This window comes from Manis javanica, chromosome 5, assembly GCF_040802235.1.
Source record: "Manis javanica isolate MJ-LG chromosome 5, MJ_LKY, whole genome shotgun sequence".
Lineage (NCBI taxonomy): Eukaryota > Metazoa > Chordata > Mammalia > Pholidota > Manidae > Manis > Manis javanica.
In genome coordinates this window covers 26,770,379-26,797,880 of record NC_133160.1, presented here as the reverse complement: position 1 = coordinate 26,797,880, position 27,502 = coordinate 26,770,379, and the positions used below count along the sequence as shown (strand labels likewise).

The 27,502-nt window shown below is 45.2% G+C and overlaps 1 protein-coding gene across 26 annotated transcripts in view; it reads right to left on the bottom strand.

Moving 5' to 3' along the window:
* Nucleotides 1-27,502, bottom strand: part of LOC140849514 (EF-hand calcium-binding domain-containing protein 8-like) — a 32,835-nt gene that overhangs the window by 1,460 nt on the left and 3,873 nt on the right. For 6 of the 26 annotated variants that reach the window (XR_012131456.1, XR_012131455.1, XR_012131458.1 and 3 more), the window contains exons 2-3: nucleotides 8,575-8,626; nucleotides 6,183-6,351 (exon numbers count right to left, since the gene is read on the bottom strand). The exons of 1 other annotated variant lie outside the window; for it this stretch is intronic. Coding sequence is in view for 3 of the 25 variants with exons in the window: in XM_073236813.1 (XP_073092914.1) it covers nucleotides 6,183-6,351; nucleotides 8,575-8,626 (221 nt within the window). In the remaining 22 variants the exon portion in view is untranslated. Of the gene's footprint in view, nucleotides 1-6,182; nucleotides 6,352-8,574; nucleotides 8,627-8,681; nucleotides 9,219-17,442; nucleotides 18,841-20,152; nucleotides 20,264-27,204; nucleotides 27,377-27,502 lie in introns of those variants that run through there. 19 more of the 26 variants (XR_012131475.1, XR_012131471.1, XR_012131476.1 and 16 more) reach the window with 13 other exon arrangements.

The following is a 27,502-nucleotide window of genomic DNA, read 5'->3' as shown; positions in this document are numbered from 1 at the left end:
GGAACCAGGAACCTGGTTCAAAGTAAAATTATGAATATGAATACAACCCCTGAGAAAGATTAAAATGAAATCAACCTCATGAATCTGCCTGAAAGGGATTTCAAAATAAAAATCATTAACATGCTCATGGAGGTACAGAAAAATATTCAAGAACTCAGGGAGGAATTCTGGTTGGAGATCCAATCATTATGGAACACAGTATTAGACATGAAACATACAATGCAAAGTTTTAAGAGCAGATTAGATATGGTGGAGGAGACGATAAATGAATTAGAAATTAGAGGAGAGGAATACAAAGAAGCTGAGGCACAGAGAGAAAAAAGGATCTCTAAGAGTAAAAGAATATTGAGAGAACTGTGTGACCAATCCAAACGGAACAATATTTGTATTATAGGGGTTCCAGATGAAAAACAGAGAGAAAAGGGGATAGAAGGTATCTTTGAGGAGGTAATTGCTAAAAACTTCCCCAATCTGGGGAAGGAGACAGTCTCTCAGGCCATGGAGGTGCACAGATCTCCCAAAACAAGGGACCCAAGAAACACAACAAGAAGACATATTATAATTAAAATGGCAAAGATAAATGGTAAAGACAGAGGATTAAAAGCAGCCAAAGAGAGAAAAATGATCACATACAAAGGAAAACCCATCAGTCTATCATCAGACTTCTCAACAGAAACCTTACTGGACAGAAGGGAGCGACATGATGTATTTAATGCAATGAAGCAGAAGGGCCTCAAAACAAGAATACTCTACCTGGCAAGATTATCATTTAAATTTGAAGGAGAGATTAAACAATTTCCAGATAGCAAAAGCTGAGAGAATTTACCTCCCATAAACCATCTCTACAGTGTATGTTGGAGGGACTGCTATAGATGGAAGTATTCCTATGGCTAAATAGCTGTCAACAGAGTAAAGAAAATAAAACCAGAGTAAATAAAACCACAGTAAAGAACGTAGGCCAATTAATTACTAAGCCGATGCAAAATCAAATCAACTACCCCCAAAGACGGTCAACGGATAGACAAAGAGTACAGAATACGATACCTAATATATAAAGAATGGAGGAGGAAGAAAAAGGAGGGAAAAAAAGAACCTTTAGATTGTGTTTGTAATAGCATACTAAGTGAGTTAAGTTAGACTGTTAAATAGTAAGGAAGCTACCCTTGAACCTTTGGTAATCACAGATCTAAAGCCTACAATGGCAGTAAGTACATACCTCTTGATAATCACCCTAAATGTAAGAGGTCTGAATACACCAATCAAAAGACATAGAGTCACCGAATGGATAAAGATACAGGACCTGTCTATATGCTGCCTACAAGAGACTCACTTAAAACCCAAAGACATACTCAGATTAAAAGTGAAGGGATGGGAAAAGATATTTCATGCAACTAATAGGGAGAAAAAAGCAGGAGTTGCAGTACTTGTATCAGACAAAATAGACTTCAAAACAAAGAAAGTAACAAGAGACAAAGAAGGACAGTACATAATGATAAAGGGGTCAGTCCAACAAGAGGATACAACCATTATAAATACCTATGCACCAAACACAACAGTACCTACATATGTGAAACAAATACTAACAGAATTAAAGGGGGAAATAGAATGCAATACAATCACTTTAGGAAGCTTCGACACACCACTCACTCCAAAGGACAGTTCAAGCAGACAGAAAATAAGAGACAGACGCAGTAGAAAACACATCAGAACAGATGGACCTTACACACATCTACAGAACATCCCATCCAAAAGCAGCAGAATACACATTCTTCTCAAATGCACATGGAACATTTTCAAGAATAGATCATATACTAGGCCACAAAAAGACCCTCAGTAAATTCAAACAGATTGAAATTGTACCAAAAAGCTTCTCAGATCACAAAGGTGTGAAACTAGAAATAAATCACACAAAGAAAACAGAAAAGCCCACAAACACATGAAGGCTTAACAGTATGCTCCTAAATAATGAATGGATCGATGACCAAATAAAAACAGAGATCAAGCAATATGTGGAGACAAATGACAACAATAACTCAACACCACAAAATCTGTGGGACACAGTGAAGGCTGTGCTGAGAGGGAAGTATATTGCAATACAGGCTTACCTCAGGAAAGAAGAACAATCCCATATGAACAGTCTAAACTCACAATTAATGCAACTAGAAAAAGAAGAATAAATGAGGCCCAAAGTCAGTAGAAGGAGGGACATAATAAAGATTAGAGCAGAAATAAATAAAATCGAGAAGAATAAAACAATAGAAAGACTCAATGAAAGCAGCAGCTGGTTCTTCAAAAAAAATAAACAAAATAGATAAACCCCTCGCCAGACTTATCAAGAAAAAAAGAGACTCTACACACATAAACAGAATCAGAAATAGGAATGGAAAATCACTACACACTCCACAGAAATACAAAGAATTATTAGAGAATACTATGAAAAATTATATGCTAACAAACTGGATAACCTAGGAGAAATGGACAACTTTCTAGAAAAATACAACCTTCCAAGGCTGACCCAGGAAGAAATAGAAAATCTGAACAGACCAATTACCGGCAACAAAATTCAACTAGCAATCAAAGAACTACCTAAGAACAAAATCCCTGGACCAGATGGCTTCATCGCTGAATTTTATCAAACATTTAGTGAAGACCTAATACCCATCCTCCTTAAGGTTTTCCAAAAAAGGAGAAGAGGAGGGGGAATGGTTCCAAACTCATTCTATGAGGCCAACAACACTAATACAAAAACCAAGCAAAGACATCACACACAAAAAAAATTGCAGACCAATATCCCTGATGAACATACATGCAAAAATGCTCAACAAAATACTACCAAATCAAATTCAAAAATACATCAAAAAGATCATCCTTCATGATCAAGTCGGACTTCAGGAATTCAAGGATGATATAATATTTGAAAATCCATCAACATCACCCACCACATCAACAAAAAGAAGGAACAAAACCACATGATCATTTCTATAAATGCAGAAAAAGCATTCAACAAAATTCAACATTCATTCATGATAAAAACTCTCAACAAAATGGGTATACAGGGCAACTACCTCAACATAATATAGGCCATATATGACAAACCCACAGCCAACATGACACTTAACAACAAGAAGCCGCAAGCTTTCCATTTGAGACTGTGTACAACGCAAGCACGCCCACTCTCCCCACTTTTATTCATCATAGCTCCGGAGGTCCTAGCCATGGCAATCTGACAATACAAAGAAATAAAAAGCATCCAGATTGACAGGGAAGAAGTTCAACTGTCACTGTTTGCAGATGACATGATATTGTATGTAGAAAACCCTAAAGAATCCACCCAAAAACTACTAGAATAACTGAATTCAGCAAAGTTGCAGGATACAAAATTAATAAACAGAAATCTGTTGCATTCCTATTTACTAATGATGAACTTGCAGAAAGACAAATCAAGAAAATAATTCCATTCACAATTACATCAAAAAAATACCTAGGAATAATCCTAACCAAGGAAGTGAAAGACCTATACCCTGAAAACTACAAGACACTCATGAGAGTCATTAAAGAAGATATCAATAAATGGAAATGCATCCCGTGCTCATGGATAGGAAGAATTAATATTGTCAAAATGGCCATCATGCCTAAAGCAATCTACAGATTCAATGCAATCCCTACCAAAATACCAATGGCATTTTTCAGTGAACTAAAGCAAACAGTTACAAAATTCATATGGAACCACAAAAGACCCCAAATAGCCAAAGCAGTCCTAAGAAGGAAGAATAAAGCTGGGGGGATTATGCTCCCCGACTATAAGCTCTACTACAAACACACAGTTATCAAGACAATTTGGTACTGGCACAAGAAGAAACCCATAGATCAATCGAACAGACTAGAGAGTCCAGGTATAAACCCAAACATATATGGTCAATTAATATATGATAAAGGAGCCATGGACATACAATGGGGAAATGGCAGCCTCTTCAACAACTGGTGTTGGCAAAACTGGACAGCTACATGTAAGAGAATAAAACTGGATTATTGTCAACCCCATACACAAAAGCAAATTCAAAAATGGATCAAAGACCTGAATGTAAGTCATGAAACCATGAAGCTCTTAGAAGAAAACATAGCCAAAATGTCTTGAATATAAACATGAGCAACTTTTTCCTGAATGTATCTCCTTGGGCAAGGGAAACAAAAGCAAAAATGAACAAATGGGACTACATCAAACTAATAAGCTTCTGTACAGCAGAGAACACCATCAGTAGAACAAAAAGGCATTCTATAGTATGGGAGAATATATTCAGAAATGACATGTCTGACAAGGGGTTAACATCAAAAATATATAAAGAACTCACATGCCTCAACACCCAAAAAGCAAACAACTGATTAAAAAATGGGCAGAAGATCTGAACAGACACTTCTCCAAAGAAGAAATTCAGATGGCCAACAGGCATATGAGAAGATGCTCCACACTGCTAATTATCAGGGAAATGCAAATTAAAACCACAATGAGATAACACCTCACACCAGTTAGGATGGCCAACATCAAAAAGACAAATGCTGGTGAAGATGCAGGGAAAGGGGAACCTTCCTACACTGCTGGTGGGAATTTAAATTAGTTCAACCATTGTGGAAAGCAATATGCAGGTTCCTCAAAAAACTAAAAGTAGAAATACCATTTGATCCAGGAATTCCACTCCTAGGAATTTACCCAAAGAAACCAAGTTCTCAGATTCAAAAAGACAGATGCACCCCTATGTTTACTACAGCACTTTTTATGATAGTCAAGATATGGAAGCATCCTAAGTGTCCATCAGTAGATGAATGGATAAAGCTGTGGTACATATACACAATGGAATACTGTTCAGCCATAAGAAGAAAACAAATCCTACCATTTGCAACACCATGGATGGAGGTAGAGGGTATTATGCTCAGTGAAATAAGCCAGGCAGAGAAAGACAAGTAACAAATGATTTCCCTCCTTTGTGGAGAATAACAATGAAGTGAAACAAAGGAGGAACAAAACAGCCGCAGACTCACAGACTCCAAAAGGGACTAGTGGTTACCAAAGGGGAGGGATGCGAGAGGGTGGGTGCGGAGGGAGGGAGAAGGGGATTGAGGGGTATTAGGATTAGTACACGGTCTGGTTGGGGCATCACGGGAAAGACAGTGTAGCACAGTGAAGACAAGTAGTGACTCTGGCATCTTTATTTTTAATTACTTTTTTATTAATGTATTATTGATATACACTCTTGTGAAGGTTTCACATGAAAAAACAATGTGATTACTACATTTAGCCATATTATCAAGTCCCCACCCATACATACCCCAATGCAGTCACTGTCCATCAGTGCAGCAAGATGCCACACTGTGGCAGTGACTTAAGGTAACCCAGTGGTGTCAATCTCGTGGTGTTCAGCGCCTCCGTGATCCCCTCCCCTTGAATGTGGCAGAAATTCTGACTTGCCTCTAACCAACTGAATATGGGAAAGGTGACAGGATATATGCAATTATGTGTACATGATCACATTATAAGATTGAAGCACACCACATCTTGCTGGAGTTTCCATTTCCCTAGCTAGTTTGAGCCTTGAAATTAGCTATGTTGCTGAGTCCCGTGTGACCAAGAACTGTGGGCAGCTCTAGGAGCTGAAAGCAGTCTCCAGCCAATAGCCAAGAACAAACAGCAGCCATTAGCCCGCAGCTGCCAGGAACTGAATTCTTCCAACAACCTGAGTGCACTCAGAAGCGGATCCTTCCCCAGGCAAGCCCCAAATGACACAGTGACTACAGCCTAGTGAGACCCTAAGCAGAGGAGCCAGAGAAGCTGAGCCCAGACTCCTCACCCACTGGAACTGTCATATAATAAATGTGTGTTGGTTTAAGCCACTAAGTTTGTGGGAATATTGTTAGGCAGCAATAGATAATAAATCAGACATATGAAATCATTTGGAAGAAAATATACTGAAATGATGGTAGTGGTTACATGTGGGTATTGGGATTAGGGGTATCCTCCTAAGGAGGATATAGCCTCCAATATGCTTATAATACTTAGATAACAATAGAAAGTTTTAAAAGAGTCACCAGGAGAAAAATTATTTGCCACATCTAAACCGCCCACACACCCAGGGTACTGGGTCACCCGCTACACAGAAGCCACAGAGACTAAACCTCCAGTGCAGCTTTACCTGCAGGAGAGTGAATGTCATCCTCAAACACCTTCTCCATCTCAGCCAGGTGCAGATGGGTAAACAGCTGGGCCTCTTCTTGGAAGTCAGACTTCTGGCTAAGAAAGATGGATGGTGTCCGGGAGCTGAGAACCTCCTTGCACTCCTGAGATCCACCTGTGGTGGACATCTAGAACAAATATGACTACAAGAACCAGGGACTGAGAGGGTTGGTTTCCTGAACTGAACATTTTACAGCACATCTTACTAAAAGAGACACTCTTTGGGGAAGGTCAGAGCATGTTGTATTATAGAGCGTTGCTTACTGATGCAAACACGTAAGTCTTTATCACTTTTAGACCTGGAAAGACGAAGGAAGATCTAAACTGCTTCTCCTTCCTTTGGAGAGTTAACTCCTGTTCCCATTTAACAGAAGTCACAACTGAGGCTCAGCCAGGTTAGTGGACACAGCTAAAGTCCCACCTCACACTTAAAAGGACTCTAATTTATAAGGTGCTTCAGTTCAGTAACTATATTTTTTCAGATCTCCAGTGCTCAGAATTCAAGACCCCAAAGAATCCAGCTTCATCTTCCCAGACAGGTTGATTTCATCCTGACCAGCCCAGATACCCCTGGGTCAGATCTGATCATCCGTGCACCCACCAAAGCTCACACAGACCCCCCACCACCACCCCAGTCAGGGGCTCTCTGCTTCCTCCTCCTGCTCACCGCCCCGCATCCCCCATGTAGCCTTCCCACCCCTCCAGCCCTCAGCAATGTCTCCACAGCCCCGACACCTGACTTAGCACAATGCTTTAAGTCACTAAAAGCTCAGGTCTTCAAAGGCTGCCTCCCTCAAAAGACTCCAGGGGTGGACGATGGGATAACCACTGAGTGTTGCTCACTCCTCCACCCCAACTCCACCACAAGGGAAAAGGTTCTCAGCTTCCCATGAACTGTCATTCATTCCCTCATGGTCTATACACACTTGCTGAGCACCAGGCACTGTGGACACAGGAGTGAACAGAGCAGAGACCTGCCTTCATGGAGCCCGACAGATGAGCTAATTAGTGGTCTCATCATCCATGTGGGCCCCTGGGCTTAGAAATCTCAGCACCATCTGTTTCTCTTCCCTCTTCCCCCTACGCATTCCTACTGCCGCTCCTATTGATTCTGTGATCCATCTCTCATGTCTAAAACCTCCTCTCCCAAATCCCTGCCCTACTCCAAACCCTGGCCTGCTGCTGGGACAAGCATAATGACCTCCCTAACTGGGACAAGAGTTTGGCCTTCCCTTCCATCCACCTCCCAACACTGGCACCAGCCCTCTTTCTGAAAGACAAATCTGATTGCCCTGGCTCTAACACATTCCAGGGGATCCCTGCACCCCACCTCCTGAGCTTGGCATGCAAAGCCCTTTGCTACACAGCCCTGGGATGTCTTTCTAGTTGCAAAGCACACACCATGGCCCATGGACAACAGCTGCTCCCCACCATCCTGGACACAGCAAACATTCCACTTTACTCACATTGTTCCCCCTAATACAGACCATCTCCCCCAGAGGTGAACTCCTACCCATTCTTCAAAGTCTAGCTCATATGGCACCTCCTTCAACGAGCTTTTCCATTAAGTTTCAGGTAAGAGTCCTCACTATCACCTCCATGCTCCCAAACTCTTTGTTTCTATCTGCCACACATACATACTTGTGCATGTCTGTCCATACGTGTAGACAGCAAGATGTGATGGGAAACCCATGCTGCTGAGTCCCAGAGCTCTGGGTTAGAATTCTGCCTGGCTCTCAACTTACTAGCTAATTCATCTTGAGCATATCACATCACTTCTCTGAGCCACAAGTTTGCTCATCTGCAAAACAAAATCCACAGTACCCACCTTGCAGGGTTGTGGTGAGCCCTAGATGACACCCGAACACAGATGAAGCCCCAGCAAACTGGAGTTGCACCATAAATGATAGCTCCTATGAAGCTCCCAGCCTCAGGGAGAACTCTCTGAAGGCAATGGCATGTTAATCTTAATTTAATCCTAATTTAATTTATACTAATTATCTCTATATTCAGCAGCCCCAAGCATGTCATAGACACTAGATACTTATCTGGCTGGATGGTAATTTGTACAGCCCACCCCACCATTATCACAACTTGGCTGGATGAATTAAGTATAGTCCATGTAGAGACTGCAAATTGGTAGCCTTAGACTCATTGCATTTGGCCAATGCAGTGTTTTAAAAGGAAAAACCAGCCTGCTGCATGGCACACTTAAGTTACCTACATGGTCTTGTAAACATGGCAATATGCAACCCCTGGCACAGAGACTGAGAGCCAATAGACTTCTATGCTGATGAGCGATTGGGTAGCTCTAGAATGTTTCCTCCCGTCAACTCAGACAATTTTCTTACCTTTTGAGGTTGAGGGCTCTCTCTCAAGTCCTCAGAAGATACTGGTTTTGACCTAGAATAGGGAATCATAGTTGTTTTAACTCCAGTTTTGTAAGGATCATGTGGGAGGCTTACCTAGCCTGGTCACAAGGGGGTGGAAAAGAAGTCAGGGTCAAGGTGGGGGTGGGGAGTGCCACCACATACCCATGGACACCCAGAATGCATTTGATGAGCATCCCCTTTCCCCAGGGGCTTCACCAGCAGGGAGCTTTTTCCAACCTCACACCTCACTCCTTTCCCCTGATGGATTGAAGGTGTCCTGCTGAAGCCCTGAGGCTTCTCCAGTTACTATACTCCTGGCTTAATGCCAGAGGCTTCCTAAAAGACCACAGGTTTTACAGAATTAGAAGCAGCTTTGAGGCCATGTGGTAGTCCAACTATATTCAGATTAGGAAAACAAGGTCCCGGGGCAGGCACGTATCCAAAAGTTTTAAACACATGCTGTACGATGGGGCAGGACAGTACAAACATCCTCACCTGCCCTCCAATACCCCTGGGGACAGGAGTGATTTGGGAGAGCTGGCAGAACCCTGCTCACAGCAGCGGGAGAGGTCCATGCCGCAGAGCTCTGCTCTAGGGAGGGCATGCTCCTAGGACAGTGGCACCTCCATATGAGAAGGAAGTCAGGATCTGGTTAGTATTATTGGAGTGTCCATGCACCTCCTCAGCGAGTCCCACCAGCAAGCATGGAGAGGGCACTCTAGGATGGCAGGGGACGGCCAGGAAAGAGTCAAGCCCAGACACGCTCAGGGGACAGAGCGAATGAGCCAGCTGGGCTTGACACAGAGCTCCCGGCAGCGGGGGAAGGCCTAGTGAAAGAGGAGAGGGAAAAGAGAAGTGGAAGCAGAATGGAGAATCTTATCTTTCACCAGGGAGTCTGAGCAGGCTGAAGGGCCTCATGAAATGCCTCAGTGCAAGATGCAGACAGGAGGAGGAGGAGGAGGGCTGACGAGGGCCAAGAGCGTCCAAGCTAGCAGTGCCCCGGCGCAGCTCCGGTGCGAGGGCCAAAGGAGAGAGCAGGGCCGCAGGAAAGGAGATTCGGGAGCAAGAACCAGGGCAACCCTGGGAAACGCTGGAAACATTCCCAGAGAAGGGAGCAGAGAGGGAAAGCGGCCTGACGCCTGCGATGCAGGGCTGTCCAATTAGAAACAAAGTGCAAATACCTGGAAATATGGGGACTGAAACTTGAGGATTGGCTACAGTTTAGGGGATAGAAGAGGAGGAGGTACATACAAGACAGTGAGTCACTGAGGAGGGCTGGCTGTGTCGGGGTGGGCGCCGATGGTAAGAAGAGGGCCACTAAGGTCAGCAGTTAAAGACCACCACTGAAAGAACCTGAAATGAATGCGAAAGTCCATCTCTGTTAATATGTGCATGTGTATGTTGGCACATGCATAGAAAGAGAGCTTGGAAAAATATACTCCAAATGTAATGGAAGTTATCTTTGGCAGGCAAGATTATGGAGGTGTTTCCATAGTCTAAATCATGCATTTCTCTATTTTTCATTCAAAAAGATTCATGGCATTCATTAGGATTTATTTCAGTGGAATGGGTAGAGTGGTGGGTAGTGACTTAAACTGCTCATCTATGAAGACCATCTATGAAGACTAGAAGAATCATTGCGAAGCATTGTTCATAGAGGCAAAAATGAATGGCTATCAGAATAGGAACGGCTGAATTAATACACCTGCACTCAAACATCACCAAAGCACTCAAGGGGGGGAATCTGACTTCAGCAATTAGGAGGGATTTCCATGAAGTACTAATAATTAAGGAAAGATACAGCAAAGGGTACACACAACGATGCCAGTTTTTACAGAAGTGACAGGTACGTGTTTATACATATAAGAACACGTGTGTATGTATATACACACACATTTGCAAATAGGACTACCTTTAATAATTATGGGCTGAGGGCAAGAGAATATAGGTCCACATCAGTAAGTCTGCTTATTTTAAATGTTTATAAATCTAGTTAATATACTACTACATAAAATTCATTCTATTCTCTATAAACATGAGCAGCTTTATTCCTGAACACATCTTCTCAGGCAAGGGAAACAAAAGCAAAAATGAACAAATGGGACTGCATCAAACTAAAAAATTTCTGTACAGCAAAGGACACCATCAGTAGAACAATAAGGCATCCTACAGTATGGGAGAATATATCTGTAAACGCCTTATCCCATAAGGGGTTAACATCCAAAATATATAAAGAGCTCACACACCTCAACACCCAAAAAACAAATAACCTGATTAAAAAATGGGCGAAGCCGGGCATCAATCTGCAAAGAAGTAAAAAGCTAACCTTTTCAAAGAATATTGCTTCTCTCTCACTTACCAACTTTACATTTCCCTGTATGGCCCCAGAAGATGGCTGGTTAGCCAGAGACGGGTAAGATTGCTCAAGGGAGGAACAACCTAAGACAGGCACAGTCGCAGGGGGACCATCAGGTGAGAAACTGGGGATCAACAGAGGTGAGGCTTAGAACCTCACCCCCATTTTGAGAGAAATCTTCTGCAATCGTGGATGTTTTGTTGCCCTTGTCTAGCTTGGGTTAATACTTAGTCTATAGGCACAGACCTGACCATCTACATTTGCCCTCTTACAGCACAAAATTATGTTTTCTACCTTTATCTTGCATCTACCTACCACTTCAGCATTTTATTAAAACAAAAAACTAAGGGAGAAATGTGGGATTCACATATAAATCAAGTATAAAAATCAAATGAATAATCATATCTGACTTGATTGTTTATAGTTCATGATATGTGATCAAAACTGAACATTTCTGTGATATAACTGCCCTTGCATTGTTCACCATGTAAGAACTTATTCACTATGTAAGAACTTGTTCACCATGTAAGAACTTGTTCGTTATGCTTCAGAAGATTGGAGACTGTTGAGAATTAGGCTTGGGGTTGATTAATGACTGTGCATTGAGTCCCCTATACAGAATTTAATTATTGTTAACAACCATTTGATCAATAAATATAAGAGATAGCTTCTCAAAAAAAAAATGAGTGGAGGACCTAAACAGACACTTCCCCAAAGAAGAAATAAAAATGGCCAACAGGCACATGAAAAGATGCTCCACTTCACTAATCATAATAGAGATAAAAAAAAAAAAACCAAAACTGGTGCTCTGAGAAAAAAATCATTCAAACTGATAAATCTCTAGCTAAGTTAACCAAGACAAAAAGAGAACACAAATTACAAATTTTAGAAATGAAGGAGGGATCATTTTTACTGAAAAATGGACATTGAAAGGATAATAAAGGAATTCTGTGATCAGCTTTATGTTCACAAATTTGATAACAGATGAAATGGACCAATTCTTTCGAAGACACAAACTACCAAAACTCACAAAAGGAAAAATAAATCATCTAAATAGGCCTATATCTATTAAATCAAATCAATAATTAATAATCTTGTATTAGTCATTGATGGTTTCAATGACTAATTCTAACAAACATTTAAGGAATAAATGATACCAATCTCTTCCAGAAAACAGAAGCAGAGCGGTCACTTCCTAACTCATTCTGAGGCCTGTGTTACCCTAATACTAAAACATCAGATTAAGTCATTTATAAGAAAGTATATTACAGACCTTTCATAAGTGTAGATGCAAAAATCCTAAAAAATATCTGCAAATCAAATCCAGCAATGTATAAAAAGAATTATGTGCCATGACCAAGTAAGATTTATTCTAGGTATGAAAATCTGGTTCAATGCTCAAAATCAATTGATGTAATTCATCACATCAACAGGCTAAAGGAGAAAAATATATGATCATATCAATAGATGCAGAAAAAGCATTTGACACAACCCAACAACCATGATAAAATTCTCAGTGACCTAGGAATAATAGGGGATATTCTCAAATTTATTGATAAAGGGCATTTACAATAAACCTACAGTTAGCATCACACTTCATGGTGAGAAACTGGATGCTTTTCCCCTAAGACCAGAAACAAGTAAAGGATGCCCCCTCTCCTCACTCATATTCAACACTGTACTGAAGTCCTAGGTGATGCAGTAAGAACAGGAAAGATATACAGATTAGGAAGAAAGAAATAAAACTATCTTTATGCACAGATGATATGATTTCCTATGTATAAAATCCCAAACACTTGAAAACTCCTGGAACTAATACATGATTATACCAAGGTCATAGGATATAGTTAATATGTAAAAGTTAATTGCTTTCCTGTATGCCAGCAATGAACAGTTGGAATTTGAAATTAGAGACACAATAGTGTTTACATTAGCACCAAAAACAATGAAATACTTAGGCACAAGGTAACAAAGTATGTATGGGATCTACATAAGGAAAATTATAAAACTGATGAAAAATATCAAAGAAGATATAAATAAGTGGAGAGACAGTCCATGTACAGGATAGGAAGACTCAATATTTTCAAGATATCAGTTCTATCCAGTTCGATCTATAAATTTAACACAATCCCAATCAAAACCCCAGTAAGACTTTTTCATGGGTATTGACAAACTGATTCTAAGTGTGTATAAGAAGGCAAAAGACCCAGAATGGTCAACATAATACTGAAGAAAAAGAATAAAGTGAGAAAAGTGGCACCACCTGACTTGCCATAGAAACTATAGTAATCAAGGCAGCATGGTATTCATGAAAGAATAGACAGATTCACTGATGGAACAGAATACAGAGCCCAGAAACAGACACACACAAATACAGACAACTGATTTTTGACAAGGAGCAAAGGCAATTCAATGGAGAAAATCTTTTTAACAAATGGTGCTAGGACAATTGGACATAAAACTTACGGAAGATAACATAACGGTAAATTTAAGTGACCTTGAGTTTGGTGATGAATTTTTTAATTCAACACTAAAAGCACAATCCATAGAAGAAAAAATGAATTCCTTTGAACTTCATTAAAAGTAAAAACTTGTGGTCTGTGAAAGAACGTTAGGAGATTGAAAAGGTAAGCCGCTTCTCCAGACTGGGTAGAGTGCAAAAGCAATAAGGAACCTACTAAAAGTTGGCATGCTTTTTATATTTGCTAACCAAAGTCAACTATTACATTGCCTTCCCCCACCCCTCCACCCCCAGAAAACTCCTTTGTTGGTCTATATTCTACAGAATCACTGTCGTTACTGTTACCCTTTAATATGACATGAGCACATTTTAAAACTGTCCTGTAATAAACACTATGTTCTACATAGAACCTAATTCAGGGAATTTCATTATACACTTGGCTCCCAACACACCCAGACTCAAGTACAGGCATCTGTTTCAAGTCTGTCAACAACTTGGAATGGTTCAACTCAGCCTCAGACACGGTTGGTACTTCACCCCATGCCCCACAGGCCTGCATTTAAACAGCAAATGTGAGATAAGCGGTGACTGCATGGAGTGTGAAGGGCAGGAACAGCATGTGAGTGACTGCCCTGTCCTTCCATGTGCAACTCCCACTCTGAGTCTCCCAGATTCACTCTTTTGCAAGTGTTTTCTAATGGGGTGTTTTCCTTTTGGGGGAAAAATGTGACTTTAAAGTATTAGTTCATTACTGTTTCTTAATACTGTAATATTGCATTGGTTTAGTTCGTTATTTTTCCCTGCCACAATTATTTATATGCAAAGTTCAATAAAAGAAAATTGCCACTATCTGCATTTCTTTTTTGGCCATTCTTATTATTCATTTTATTTTGTGATTATTAATGTCAATAAGTATGTTGCATGGGTGAGGCCGGGGAGGGAAAAATGGCTGCTGCATGAAGGTGAACTCCGTGCCAGGTGCCGGACTGTGTTCAGCCCTGACCTCACTAGAAACTTCACACTGACCCTGTGATAAGAGCTTTGGTAGCTCATTTTACAGGTGCAGAAACTAAGACTCAGTGAAGGGAAAATGAACCCAGGACTACAGTTAATAAGTGGCAGAAGGGACTCAAACTCAGGGCTGGCCTGAATGCAAAGTGCATTTCTGAAATGCCAGCAAGTGTGGAGACCCTGCCAGAGCAAGGCACAGGAATGTGGGCTGGGCTGCTCAGGGCTTCCTGGAGTATGCAGTGCTGCAAGGGACTGCCCATGGCAGACGGCAGTGAGGCCTGAGGACCATGTGAGGAGTCAGGGAATGGGGGTCCAGCCTGAGCCCTGTCACTCGCTGGCTATACAGCTTTAGACAAGTCCTTTCCCTCCTGGGGACTTATGTTCCTTCACTGGGGTTTTCAAAGGCCCAGGATTCCACAATCAAGTAAAGAAAGGTCTGGGCAGTGGGTGTGGCTGGTGAGCAAGCATAACCTTCCCCTTCCCCACGTCTAAGAACTTAACCCCCAAATCCCACAGGGAGGGGTTAGGAGCCCAGCCTCTGGCTGGAATCCAGATGGGGTCCACTACCTCCTTCCTAGATGAATGACCTTGGACATGCCCCTTGTCACTGATCTCAATGTGCTAAACCATAAAATAGTATCATGATATTTACCTCAAAGGGTGGTAGTTAGAATGAAACAAAACAATACTAGCTCATGATCTGGGCACTTCTTATGTACCAACAATGTTCTGAGGGTTTACATTGCTTTTTCAGATTGGAACCCTAACTACCATTTATAGTGACTTCTAAAATGATGGCACATGGAAATAGGTTGGAGTGTACAGAAAGCTGTCACCAGTCAGCCAATGCAATTACAAGAAAAAATTGCCAAATTCATCTGAAGAAAGTTTAAACTCTGAATGTGAAGAATGTTAATAAAAATCACCAAAGGAGACCAAGATATGCAATTTTATAAATGAAAACAAACTATTGTCAGCTTCCTAAAGGACACACTGGAGATGCTTTTTCACCAAAAGCTGTTATAAAATATATTTTCCTTTAAAAAAATCATCTTAATCGATGGCGTCAAGAAGCAAGTAAACCCAACAGAACATTACTTTGGTTGTGAGCAACAGAAAACACAAGTCAAACTGCCTTAAGTGAAAAGGTGTGATTTGCCCAAGGTCATACCTCTGCTATCAGCTCATTAACTGTCCCTTAGGAAATAGTAACTCGAGGGTAACTAGTTCTGACACACTGGTCCCCCTGCCACATCTTGATGTTTCTGGAATGAGGATGTGCCCCACAATTGATGCCCAAGGAACATGCCTAAAGGGAGGCATTGGCTTCAGGCTCAGCAGAGTTGGAGAGATTAAGCTACGGCAGCAAGCCCTCAGCTCTCGGCCCCCAGCTCCATCGTGTTTCCGACAGCCCCACTCCCAGCAGGGGCAGGACAGCTGTCAGCAGCTCCAGCTGCAAGCCCTCCCAGGTTTTATGCTTCCACACTCCTACAGTGGCCTGCTGTTGGCTGGAATTGGGTCACATGACTACCACTTGGACAGCTCCATGGAGGCTCAGGGAATGGAATGCAGGCCTTTGTCCCCAGGTCACCCTCCTCCCGTTGGAGTCCACGGTATAGTCAACTTCATCCACTATACCTGGCTGAGGTGGAGAAGGGAGGCTTCCCCTGAGAAAACTTGTGGCTGCTACCCTAAGAAGGTGAAATGCATGCTGGGTGGCCCCCAAGTAACAGCCATCTGTTAAGATAATAACGGGGGAAACAAGGACGATTTAGAGAAGGGAATTCTACTGGATCACCCACTGGGCAGCTCAGGTGACCCCACAAGGGAAGCATCATTGTTAAGAGCACCCGACAGGGAGAAGAGTCCTGGATGATCCCTGGTGTGGCAGGAGTGGGAAACTAGAGGCGCAGAGAGGGAGAGTGACGCCTTTGCAGTAGCCCGCAGGTGGCAATGAAACCGGAACACAAATCTCAGACATTTAGCTCCCATCCAGCGCTCCCAGCTGGCCTTGTAAGGGCCAAAGAGGCTCTCGGAAGGGGGACGCCAGCTGGTTCGTCACTCTTGGAGGAGAAGCCCATCAGCAACCCCCAAAGGAAAGGGATTTCTTCCCAACAGCTGTAGTGGTGTCTTTAGCAAGTCTCTAGCCCACACCTGCCCCCACTGCACTGGGGTCTCCCAGTCTGTCTCAGGTGGGAGACAAGTAATAAGTGTCCTAGATTCCTACAGGCCTACCCAGTCACTGGGGGCCCCAGTCTAAGGCCTTAATCTTACGTAAAACGCAGTAAATTTTACGTAATTTACTGGCCAGCGCTTCTAACCTGCTCCAGCTGCCCCATCCATACCTTCTGGAGATTCTGGAGCTGTCACCACCTGGCCAGGCTGGACTTTCCTGTCTTCCGTGACCCTGGATCTTCACTCAACCAGATTCTAAGAAACCCACAGCGTTTTTACACCCTGTGTTCAAAGCCCAGAACAGCACAGGCGTAAACCCACCAGCGGGGCTCTGTAGTCTCTGGGGGAGGGGCTTGGGTGCTGCAATCTGATTGGATGTGAGAGGAAGCCTATCTTTATACAGTTTGTGTAATAAGCACATTATTTGCTCTAGATAGTGTGTAATTTAGGTGGAAGAGAGGCTGCAGATGGATATTAGAAGGGGCTTAAGCACCCTCCGGCACCCCTTGGTGTCACTAATGTCATCACCAATTTAAATTAGAGGAACATATCTTAATGATAGTACCAGCAGGGTTTGAAATCCAGGCCTCTCAGCTGGTGGGAAGACGTATGGGGTGAGGGCAGAGCACATGGACGAGATCTTCCCAGCATCGTAGGACTTTAAACAAGGATGTTAACTGAGGACTATGCTATGACATAGAGACAGTCAATGATGCAAGTGAAAAAGGAAAATTATGAGAAAGCATATATAGCATGAACGTGTATATAAATATATGGTGATTAAGAGCACAGGATCTGGAGCCCGAATGCCCAGGTTCAGATAACGCTTCCACCGCTTACTCACCTTGGACATTTTACTTAAACTCTCTGTGCCTCACTCAGTCTCTTCATCTGTAAAATGGGGCTAATCATCGAGGGTAAGGTGAGGATCCATGAGATAATCCATCTAAGGCGTTTACTGCAGGTCCTGGCACACAGTAAGTGCTCAAACGATGTTAGTCGTTAATCTTGTTAGTCTCCTGCGCAGGGACCTCTTTCCCACTGGCTCTCTGGCAGCGAGCCGGCCCCACCCTGGCTGCGGAACCCAGGACCGGCCGCTGCGGCTGCCCATTGTTCCGGCCTTCCTCTCAGGCTGCTCGGGATCGGGCGGGAGCAGCTCCAGCACAGGCGGGGAAAGCATCCGGGCTCCAGGCCACCTCCCCAACGCAGCAGTGGGCGCTCGTCCAGGCGCCTCCCCAACCCGGGGGTGCAAGCCCTGGGGCCTCAGTCGCCTCGGGGTCCTCTCTGGAAAAATAGGAACAGGAAGGAGCGCACATCTCCCTGCGGCCTGAGGGTTAAGTGAGGTCACACGTGCACTAAGTCCAGTACGGTTCCTGGTTTCCTGCCTTGGGCACTTGTGTCCCCAGAGCTGTTGTTTCGTTGGGGTAGGCTTTCAGAACAGGGTGCGAGGGAGACCAGTTCAACACCGAATGTCTGGGCCCGAGGGATTCTTCACTCATGCTGCCTGTCGCTAGCAGCCTCATGCTTTCTTTCAGCAGGCGGCCAGCAGCAGGTGAAAGGGCTGGGCAGCTTTCCCAGGCCGACAGCCACAGGAGACCTCGGTCTGGAGGCCTTGCATCCTGGCTCTACTGCCCAATTGCTGTGTGACCTTGGGCAAGGCCTTCCCAGTCTGTGTCCTGGTTTCCCTCAGATGGTTTGGAAGGTGGGTGTGGCTCCTCACCCTGACTGTACCACTGGTTGTCTGGGTCACTATGGGAAAGTTGTCCCACCTCTCCAGGGCTCAGTTTGTCTTATCTGCAAAATGGCATGGCCAGGCAGATTAATGAGATAATTCCCGATGTTTATCTCTCTGCCACCCTTTCCTCCATTTCTCTGCTCAGAAGAGGAACCATGCCACCAACTGGGGCTCTGCAGAGTAAATCCAAGCCTCAGCAGCACCTCTTTCTTCACTGGGCAGCTACCAGCACGTGACTTTTGCTACTCTCCCTTCCCACCCCAACGCTAAGGAAGCAGAGAGGGCATGAGTGTTCACAAGTTGACGTTGACATGCATGACACAGGGCAGCATGTTTGGTGCCCATGGTGCAGGAGTGAACCTCCTGTCAGCAGAGGGAGCTTACGCAGTATTTGAGGAGTGAGGAGCTGGGGCCATTTTCCATCAAAAAGTATCACCTTCTGTGGAAGGCTGCTGGGAGTAAAGGCACGTTTCCATTCATGTATTTCAGTTCATCTTCATTGAAGTTCTGCAGGTGAGAAAATACTGCTCTGATTTTACAGAAGTGGAACCTGAGGCTTCTGGCATCACAGCCCAGGCTCTGGACTGTCAGCTGTCTTTCCACCTCTCCAGGCCCCTTGGGCCCCAGACAGGTCCCAGCTGGCCCAAGGCAGCAGCCTCCCAGGACACAGCTGCATCCCCTGCCCCTACACAGGTGACCACCACCTCCTAGCAGACACCCCCGAGGCCTGGGGTTCTTGTTAATGTCATTCTCCATATTATTTCCCATACTCTGCCCTCCAGGCCTGTGGTAGGATGGCACCTCCCTGTCTCCTTGTGATTGGGTGAGGTCACTGACTAGCCCTGGCCACTGAAGTATGAGAAGGGACAGTTGTCACCTTCAGCTGGAGCACTTAATTGCCAGATGGAGACTCTCTCCCTCTGCCATGGCTACTGACAGCCTTTCACATGGTGGCTGACCCACTGCCCTGGGCTCTGGAGTGGGGACATGAAGAGCCTGCAGCCCTTCATGGACATGCCTTGTGCGAGAAATACTGTCAGGAGCCATGGGATTTGGGGTTGTTACTGCAGCAGGGCCTAGCCGGCCTTGACTAGTACAAATCTCCAGAAAGCAAAACGAAGGTGGAGCTGAGAAGTGGTGTGGAGGATGTTGTGTCTGGAGACCTGTTTTGTATTTTTTCACGAGATGGCCAGCCAGGTGCGGCCCCACAGGAGACACAGGAGAGGCTCTGGGCTACAGTGTCTTAAACTCACAGGGCTGCGACAGGGGCATTGGTGGTGTGGTGGCGTGGTGGCGGGTGGGCGGAAGACAGGAGTGGGGGCCAGGAAATGCTTGCGCACTTTTGTTCAGGTTTCCATGGTAAAGGCAGGGCAGGGCAGGGTGAACAGTTCAGGAGGGGCTAGTTTGAATAATTTCAGTGGTCCCTGGGCTACAGGGGTGGTCTTTTGTTGCCTGGTATCTGGCCCTGGGATGATTATGGAGCAGAGTATTGCCTCCCGGGGTGCAGAGCGGGGAGGCAGTCTGGCCCTGGATATACAGTATTGAATGCCCAAGCTGGGTATCTGTGGCATCTCAGGCCCAGCAGGGACTGGGGGGACCCTGAATTTGCCCTTTGTTGGATGTTAGCACATCTTGGCATGAGTGGCTGAGACTGCTTGTTACCCCAATATCCACACTCCCATTTTTCCTTTATAACAGAACCCCCATATTATATGGCAAAATGCCCAGCCAACAGACTCCATTTCTCAGCCTCCCATGCGGCTGTGTGGCCATGTGACGATATCTTGCCACCTGTGAATTGAAGTCTACCTCGACTTACCGGTGGGCTTCCTATAGGATACTGACTCAGCTGGGGGTTTACTTTGTGGTCTCGCTTCCTCCTTCCTGCTGCCCGGAATGTAGCTGTCGTGTCCACAGCACCAGCAGCCGTCTGGGGTGGTACAGGTGGTACAACGAATGTGAATACTGTCAAGCCTTGGAACATGTTTTAGTACGTCATGAATGCTTTGTAGCCTCCTGTAAAAACAGACTCCCCAGGGAGGTGTGCCACGAGTCTCACATGGTTTTGTGCTCAGCTAGAGAGAAGCCCTGCTGTATCAAGTAAGTCACAGAAGGTCCTGGAAGTGATCTTTTTGGGTGAGCTTTGGGGTCTAGGGACATTTCTCAGCCACAGAGGAGGGCAACTCGTGGCCAAAGTGACTAACTGGAGAAGTGGGGCCTTGAACATACACCTTCTAGAGCTTCCATTGTGTTCTTTTCTCCTGTGCAGGTACTGCCAGAGCCCACACCCCCCTGACCCCCAGCCCCAGATGCTGGCTCTCTGCCAAGCAACGGTAGGAAGAGGGAGTTCCCCCCACCTGGCTCCCCTTGCAGCCTCCCAAGGGACAGCCATGACTCCCCAAGCTGAGGGCCAGAGAGGGAGAGAAGACCAGTGGGGAGACACCCCAGCCCTACACTGACTGTTCCATGAGCCAGACAAGCCCCACAACCGGGACTCAGGTTCCCCATTTATAAAATGGGGCAATAATACTGCCTCCCTCTCAGGGTGCTTGGGGGTCACACAGGAGGCACAGGAAAGACGAGTGTGCAGTCTGGCTGTGTGGGCTAGTCCCCATCACAAGAGGCTGAAAGCAATGACGTACGTCCTGTTTGGTCTGGAGCCCTGGCTCAGGTGTCTGATGGACCTGAGTTCAACAGTGTGACCCACCGCTATCGTGCCTTGTCAAGCTGGGCCTGAGCTCTCACCCAGCAACTGGGCATTATTCCTGTGGCTAATGAATGTGAGCCACCTGGCACCATGCCTGGCTCATAGCAGCCCTCAGTAACTGGCGGGCCTTCCCCCACCCACTCCTGGGCTCTGGGGACATTTGTTGTTCTTACTGGCTGTCCTGTTTTCACACCTCCTTCCTATGTCTGGTGAGTCCCCACCTAATGAGGCTTCCAGTAAAGACGGCCATGAAAAAGAGAAAGCACATGACCCAGGACCCACCTACCACGTGCCCCCAGCACAGACCTATGGGTGAACCCACCACCCAGCGAGGCAGGAGCACAGAGCCCCATTCCGGTGGGGCCCGTGTCCAGGGTCTGCAGCCACCAGGGACAGTTTCTGCAGGGACTGACAAAGGGACAGATGACACTCCCTTTCAAGGCTCTCCTCCAAACGGCTGACCACCCTCCCACTCCAAGTTGCCTGTATGTGTTCAGATGCCCCTCCCGTGCATCTGGCCAAGAAGGGCTGGCGGGAGTGACCAGCTTTTTGCAAGGGATATAGAAAATTAGACCCAGGCCCAGATCCAGGGAGGCACAAGCTGTGTTTATGGGATGTGTACACATTGCAAAGGGAATGCAAGAAGGCTCAGGCTAAGAATCCCAGCTCCCCAACTTACCCATATGTCCAATCACCGCCCACAGCAGACTTCTGAACATGTTTCCATATGTGTCACAAGACTCCCAATGGTCATTTTTTGTGTTTTGGGGTTTAAAGGAGGCAACGGATGGAAAGCCCCTTGCGTCAGACTTAGCACATTGTAGGCACTGGATTTGAGAAGACACTGGGTCAGGAAGACGCAGAACACCAGTCCTCACGGTGTGGTTTGCATCAGAATCACGGGAAAGGATAAGTCAGATGCAGATTCCTGGACACATACCCAGAGTTGGGTGACGTGAGGCTGGGTGGGCCCCTGGGACCTCTATTTTTCAAAAGCATCCCCTGCCTAGAGGGTCTCTGCTGCAGGTAGCTGGGGCCACTGCATTTGGAGAAGGAAAGGATCTGAGGAGAAAGGTGAGGGCCCAGATGGCTGAACCACCACAGCAGAGGAAACTTCTCGAAATGGTAGCTTCTCTCTTTGCTGGAAACTTCTAGAGCAACCATCTCTGTGAGAGTCCAACCTGGACTTAGGTTCCAGAAACAATGCAGGTAATTTGTGTTTGATCTTAGCTCACATTTAGAGCAGTAAGGGACACATTTTCCTCACGTGGATACTGTAATAATCCAGTAACATGGATATAGTAGTTCAAATTTAGTTAGCACTTCCCATGGGCCAGGCATTATGTGAGTGTTTGTGCTAATCAATACCAATAAAATCATTTTCCTCTTCTCACAGGTGATATAATAGAGGCCCAGAGGTAAAGTCACTTGTCCAAGAGTAGGGATTAGAATCCAGGCAGGCTGGGATCCCACAGCCTATGCAGTAAGCTCTGCCCCCTCCAGCATATCACTTTGGGGTACTGTGAGGACACGCACGGGTCTCTGCAAAGTGCCTGCACCTCCATGCATAAGACTAAGTAGGGTAGAAGTGTGAGGAGCGTGAGAATGTTAGGCAGGTCCCTGGGCCTCTGACTCACTGGCCCTCCCTCAGCTAACACCTGGGAAATCTATGACTCAGCTGCACAGGGATGGGACAGACCTGGAGCCTGGGCGGCTCCTTACCACACAGGCTGTATGGTGTTGGGCAAGGTGCTTCTCTCTGTGAATCTGGGACCACTGTGAACAATATTAGATGGGTTGTGCTATGCCCAGCAGAGTGCCCCGAGTGCAGGAGCTCATCACAGATCTTCCTGCCGTCACTCAGTGGTACAGGTGCAGCTGTGGTGACATAACCTGGTCTTGCCACACCATCTGGATTCCTTGCTGAGACAGTAGTGCACAGTTGGTGCTTCTCTCTGCCCAGAAGCCATTCCCCCTTCTTCTAGGAAGAGCACCTCCATTTTCACTTGAACCAGGGGATTGGTATCTCTGTAACTTGTAGCTGGACTGATTCCAAGAGGAAGTTGGAGACTCACATTGATTGAGAGCCAGCTGTGTCCGAGGCACCTATGATTAATTCACAATCCTCGGGACGAGCCTGCAAGGCAAGTGTCACTCCTCCCACTTATAGATGTGGAAACAGAAGCTCAAGAGAGGTTTAGGAACCTGTGCAACGTCACAGCTCAGATGCCCTAGTGCAGCCCATCTTTTAAATAAGAGTGAGGTCTTCAGTTCATAACAGCAATCAATTTTTCTAGCAGGGGCAATCATTCATTTATTCAATACTTACTAAGAGCATCCTCTGTGCCAGGCATGATACTAGGCCCCAGGGGTAAGAGGCCCATATCCAAGCCCCTGCCCTCAGGGAGCACCATTCCAGATGTCACAGAGGTTTCACCTCATAGGCCAAATCCAGGTGGCAGTCACTGTCTGTGACATTGCTGAGAGGACTCCGAGCTTCCCAGCAGGAGGGGTGTAGTGGCTGACTACCCAGGTCTGCCAAGGGCAATGTTAGGGAGTTTCTGAGTGTTTGCTGCCTATTGGATACCCAGTTTAGACTTCTGAAGGTCGTTTGCATAAATGTGTAACAAAGCAGAAACATCCTGGTTGGAGCACAGGTTCCAATTTTTATTTGAAAATGGCCACTGTAGACCTAACTAGGCCCTGTCCTCAAGGCAGCCTAAGGCATACAGTACATAGAACAGGAAGTCTGAACCAGAGCTCAGAAGCCAAGGAAGCCATGTGGACGGGGATGATCAGGGAGGCTTCCTGGCAGTAGAGCTCCAGGACTTGGCTAGGTGGAGTGGGTAGGGGGGCTTCCCAGCAGCGGCACAGGCATGGGAGTGTGCAGTGGGTGTGAGGTGGGTGGGCATGGAGAGGACTCCTGCCCTGCTGGAGTGGAAGAGTAGGGGGAACAAGGTTGAAAAGGTAATAATGGGATGAGCCATGGAAACCTCAATGTCAGGCCTGATCTTGGCCCTTCAGTAGGGAGCCAATGACGACTTGGAGCAAGGGCATGCCCAGTGAAAGATACTTCTAGGTGGCTGGAATAAGGGGAGAAGCCAGAGGTTGGAGTTAGTTATTACACCATGGAATGGAAGACCCTCCTGCGTGTATGTGCGAGTTAGGGGCCTAGGTTCTAGTCCCAGATCTACGCTGATGTGCTGCATGACCACAGGCAAGTCCTTTACCCTTCTGCGCTGCTTTCCTGCTGCTCCATCTTCTTTTTTTTTTATTAAGGCATTATTGATATACACTCTTATGAAGGTTTCACATGAAAAACAATGTGGTTACTACTTCACCCATATTATCGTATCCCCGCATACCCCAATACAGTCACTGCCCATCAGTGTAGTAAGATGCCACAGAGTCCCTATTTGCCTTCTCCGAGCTACACTGTCTTTCCCGTGACCCCACACACAGCATGTGTACTAAACATAATACCCCTCAATCCCTTTCTTCCTCACTTCCCACCCACCCTCTCCTACCCCTCCCCTACCCCTCGCCCCTATGGTAACAGCTAGTCCCTTCTTGGAGTCTGTGAGTCTGTTGCTATTTTGTTCTTCAGTTTTGCTTCATTGTTGTACTCCACAAATGAGGGAAATCATTTGGTAATTGTCTTTCTCCGCCTGGCTTATTTCACTGAGCATAATATCCTCCAGCTCCATCCATGTTGTTGAAAGTGGTAGGATTTCTTTCTTTCTTGTGGCTGAATAGTATTCCATTGTGTATATGTACCACCTCTTCTTTATCCATTCATCTACTGATGGACACTCAGGTTGCTTCCATATCTTGGCTATTGTAAATAGTGCTGTGATAAACATAGGGGTGCATCTGTCTTTTTGAATCTGAGAACTTGTATTCCTTGGGTAAATTCCTAGAAGTGGGATTCCTGGATCAAATGGTATTTCTATTTTCAGCTTTTTGAGGAACCACCATGTTGCTTTCCACAGTGGTTGAACTAGTTTACATTCCCACCAGCAGTGTAGGAAGGTTCCCCTTTCTCCACATCCTCACCAGCATTTGTTCTTCTTAGTCTTTTCGATGCTGGCCATCCTAACTGGTGTGAGGTGATATCTCATTGTGGTTTTTATTTGGCTTTCCCTGATAATTAGTGATGTGGATCATCTTTTCTTGTGCCTGTTGGCCATCTGAATTTCTTCTTTGGAGAATTGTCTCTTCATGTTCTCTGCCCATTTTTTAATCAGGGTATTTGCTTTTTGGTTGTTGAGGCATGTGAGTTCTTTGTATATTGTGGATGTTAACCCCTTGTCAGATATGTCATTTACAAATATATTCTCCCATACTGTAGGATGCCTTTTTGTTCTGTTGATGGTGTCTTTTGCGTACAGAAGCTTTTTAGTTTGATGTAGTCCCATGTGTTCATTTTTGCACTTTTTTCCTTTGCTCGAGGAGATGCCTCAGCGAAAAAGTTGCTCATGTTTATATTCAGGAGATTTTTGCCCATATTGTCTTCTAAGAGTTTTATGGTTTCATGACTTACATTAAGGGCTTTGATCCATTTCAAGTTTCCATTTGTGTATGGGACTAGACAATAATTTAGTTTCATTTTCTTGCATGTAGCTGTCCAGTTTTGCCAACACCAGCTGTTGAAGAGGCTGTCATTTCCCCATTGTACATCCATGATTCCTTTATCATCTATTAATTGACCATATATTCTTGGGTTTATATCAGGGCTCTTTAGTCTGTTCCATTGGTCTGTGGGTCTGTTCTTGTGCCAGTACCAAATTGTCTTGATTACTGTGGCTTTGTAGTAGAGCTTGATGTCAGGGAGCATAATCCCCCCAGCTTTATTCTTCCTTCTTAGGATTGCCTTGGCTGTTTGGGGTCTTTAGTGGCTCCATATGAATTATAGAACTATTTTCTCTATTTTGTTCAAGAATGCTGTTGGTATTATGATAGGGATTACAATGAATCCGTAGATTGCTTTAGGCAGGATGGCCATTTTGACAATATTAATTCTTCCTATCCATGCTGCAGCATTTTCTCTTAAAGGCCCTTTCAGACCATGACTCAGTAAAATGTGTGTGTATGTGGGGTCACTTGGTTCAGTCCAAATTTCAATTTCCTACTTTTTATTTGGCCTAGAAGTCCTGGCCTAAGGTCCATCACCCATGGTTCACCTCATGCTTCAAGCCCATATAGCTCAGTCCTCAGGTATGTCCATGCCTCAGCTTCAAGTTGCATTTGTCTAACAGAAGAGAAAACATGACCTTGGAACCCTGTTCCAGATGTGTAACTTGAGAGATGTACTTTGCCAGTCACAGCTCCTTAGCAGCAGGATATGAGCCATTGTGATGATACCTTTAAAGCACATGGGGCAGGTCTTACTGTTCTTCAGGCAGTAAGTGCTCAATCAGTGACAACTGCCTTTCCTGCTTTTGTTCCATTGTTTCCTGTGTAGGAATCTTGGCTTTAAGTTCCTCACAAGCTATCAGTGTCTCGGGCTCCTGGTCAGGATCTGACACCAGAAGCCAGTGCAGCTCTGGCCAGGCTCCTCCCCCAGACTGTGACGTAGGGCTGCCTGACCTGGTGAGCAGTCCCAACCCTCACCCCTCCCTGGGTGGGGGCCCTGTCATTCCTCACAGGGCTGCCAGCACACAGGTCCCCAGTCTCTCCCCAGACACCAAGTGTGACAGGCACCTCTGTCCAACCAAACCCACCAGGACCTAAACTAAATTTCTCTTCCAATTCTGTTCAATTGTATCTGATTACTTTGGTAATGGGTTATACATTCAAGTTTTTCAAAATTTAAAAGGCACCACAAAGTGTGCTGTAAAGAAAGTCCCCTCCCACCCAGCACCCACACCCTTAGTTCCCCTTCCTGGGGACAACCAATCTAAATCCCTTCTTAAAACAAACTTAGTCGGCTCCTGTCTTATAAAAATCATAAGCATTTGAAGCAAAAACTGACTTCAAAGCAAAACAAATCGTACCACCTGGAGCACACACAAAAGTACAAACAAAAGCCCACCCACAACCCCCCCAAGGGACCGCCAGCATTTCAGTACATGCCCTCCCTGCTGCCAGTGCACATCCACTTTCCAAAACGCAAAACACAAACTCAAGAGCAGAACCACAATATCGATTTTTCACTACCTTACCAGTGTCTCAGGAACATTTCCTCATGGCTTCTTCCTTGAATGACTTTGATAGCTTTGTGATCTTCCAGAAATACTGCTTATTTAACTAGACCCTAGTGAAGGGCATTTGGGATTTCCAGTGTGGTGATGGGCCCTCAGACCCCAATGCCCACTTGTTTGTTGTAACAAAGTCCTAGGAGAGAAAATGCTGGGTCACAGGCGTGGCCATTTTTAAACACCCTGGATACCCACCAAACTGTCCTCACTTTGCTCAGCAGGCCTTGGGGTCTAACCCAAATCTGATTTCCTCAAGGCCACA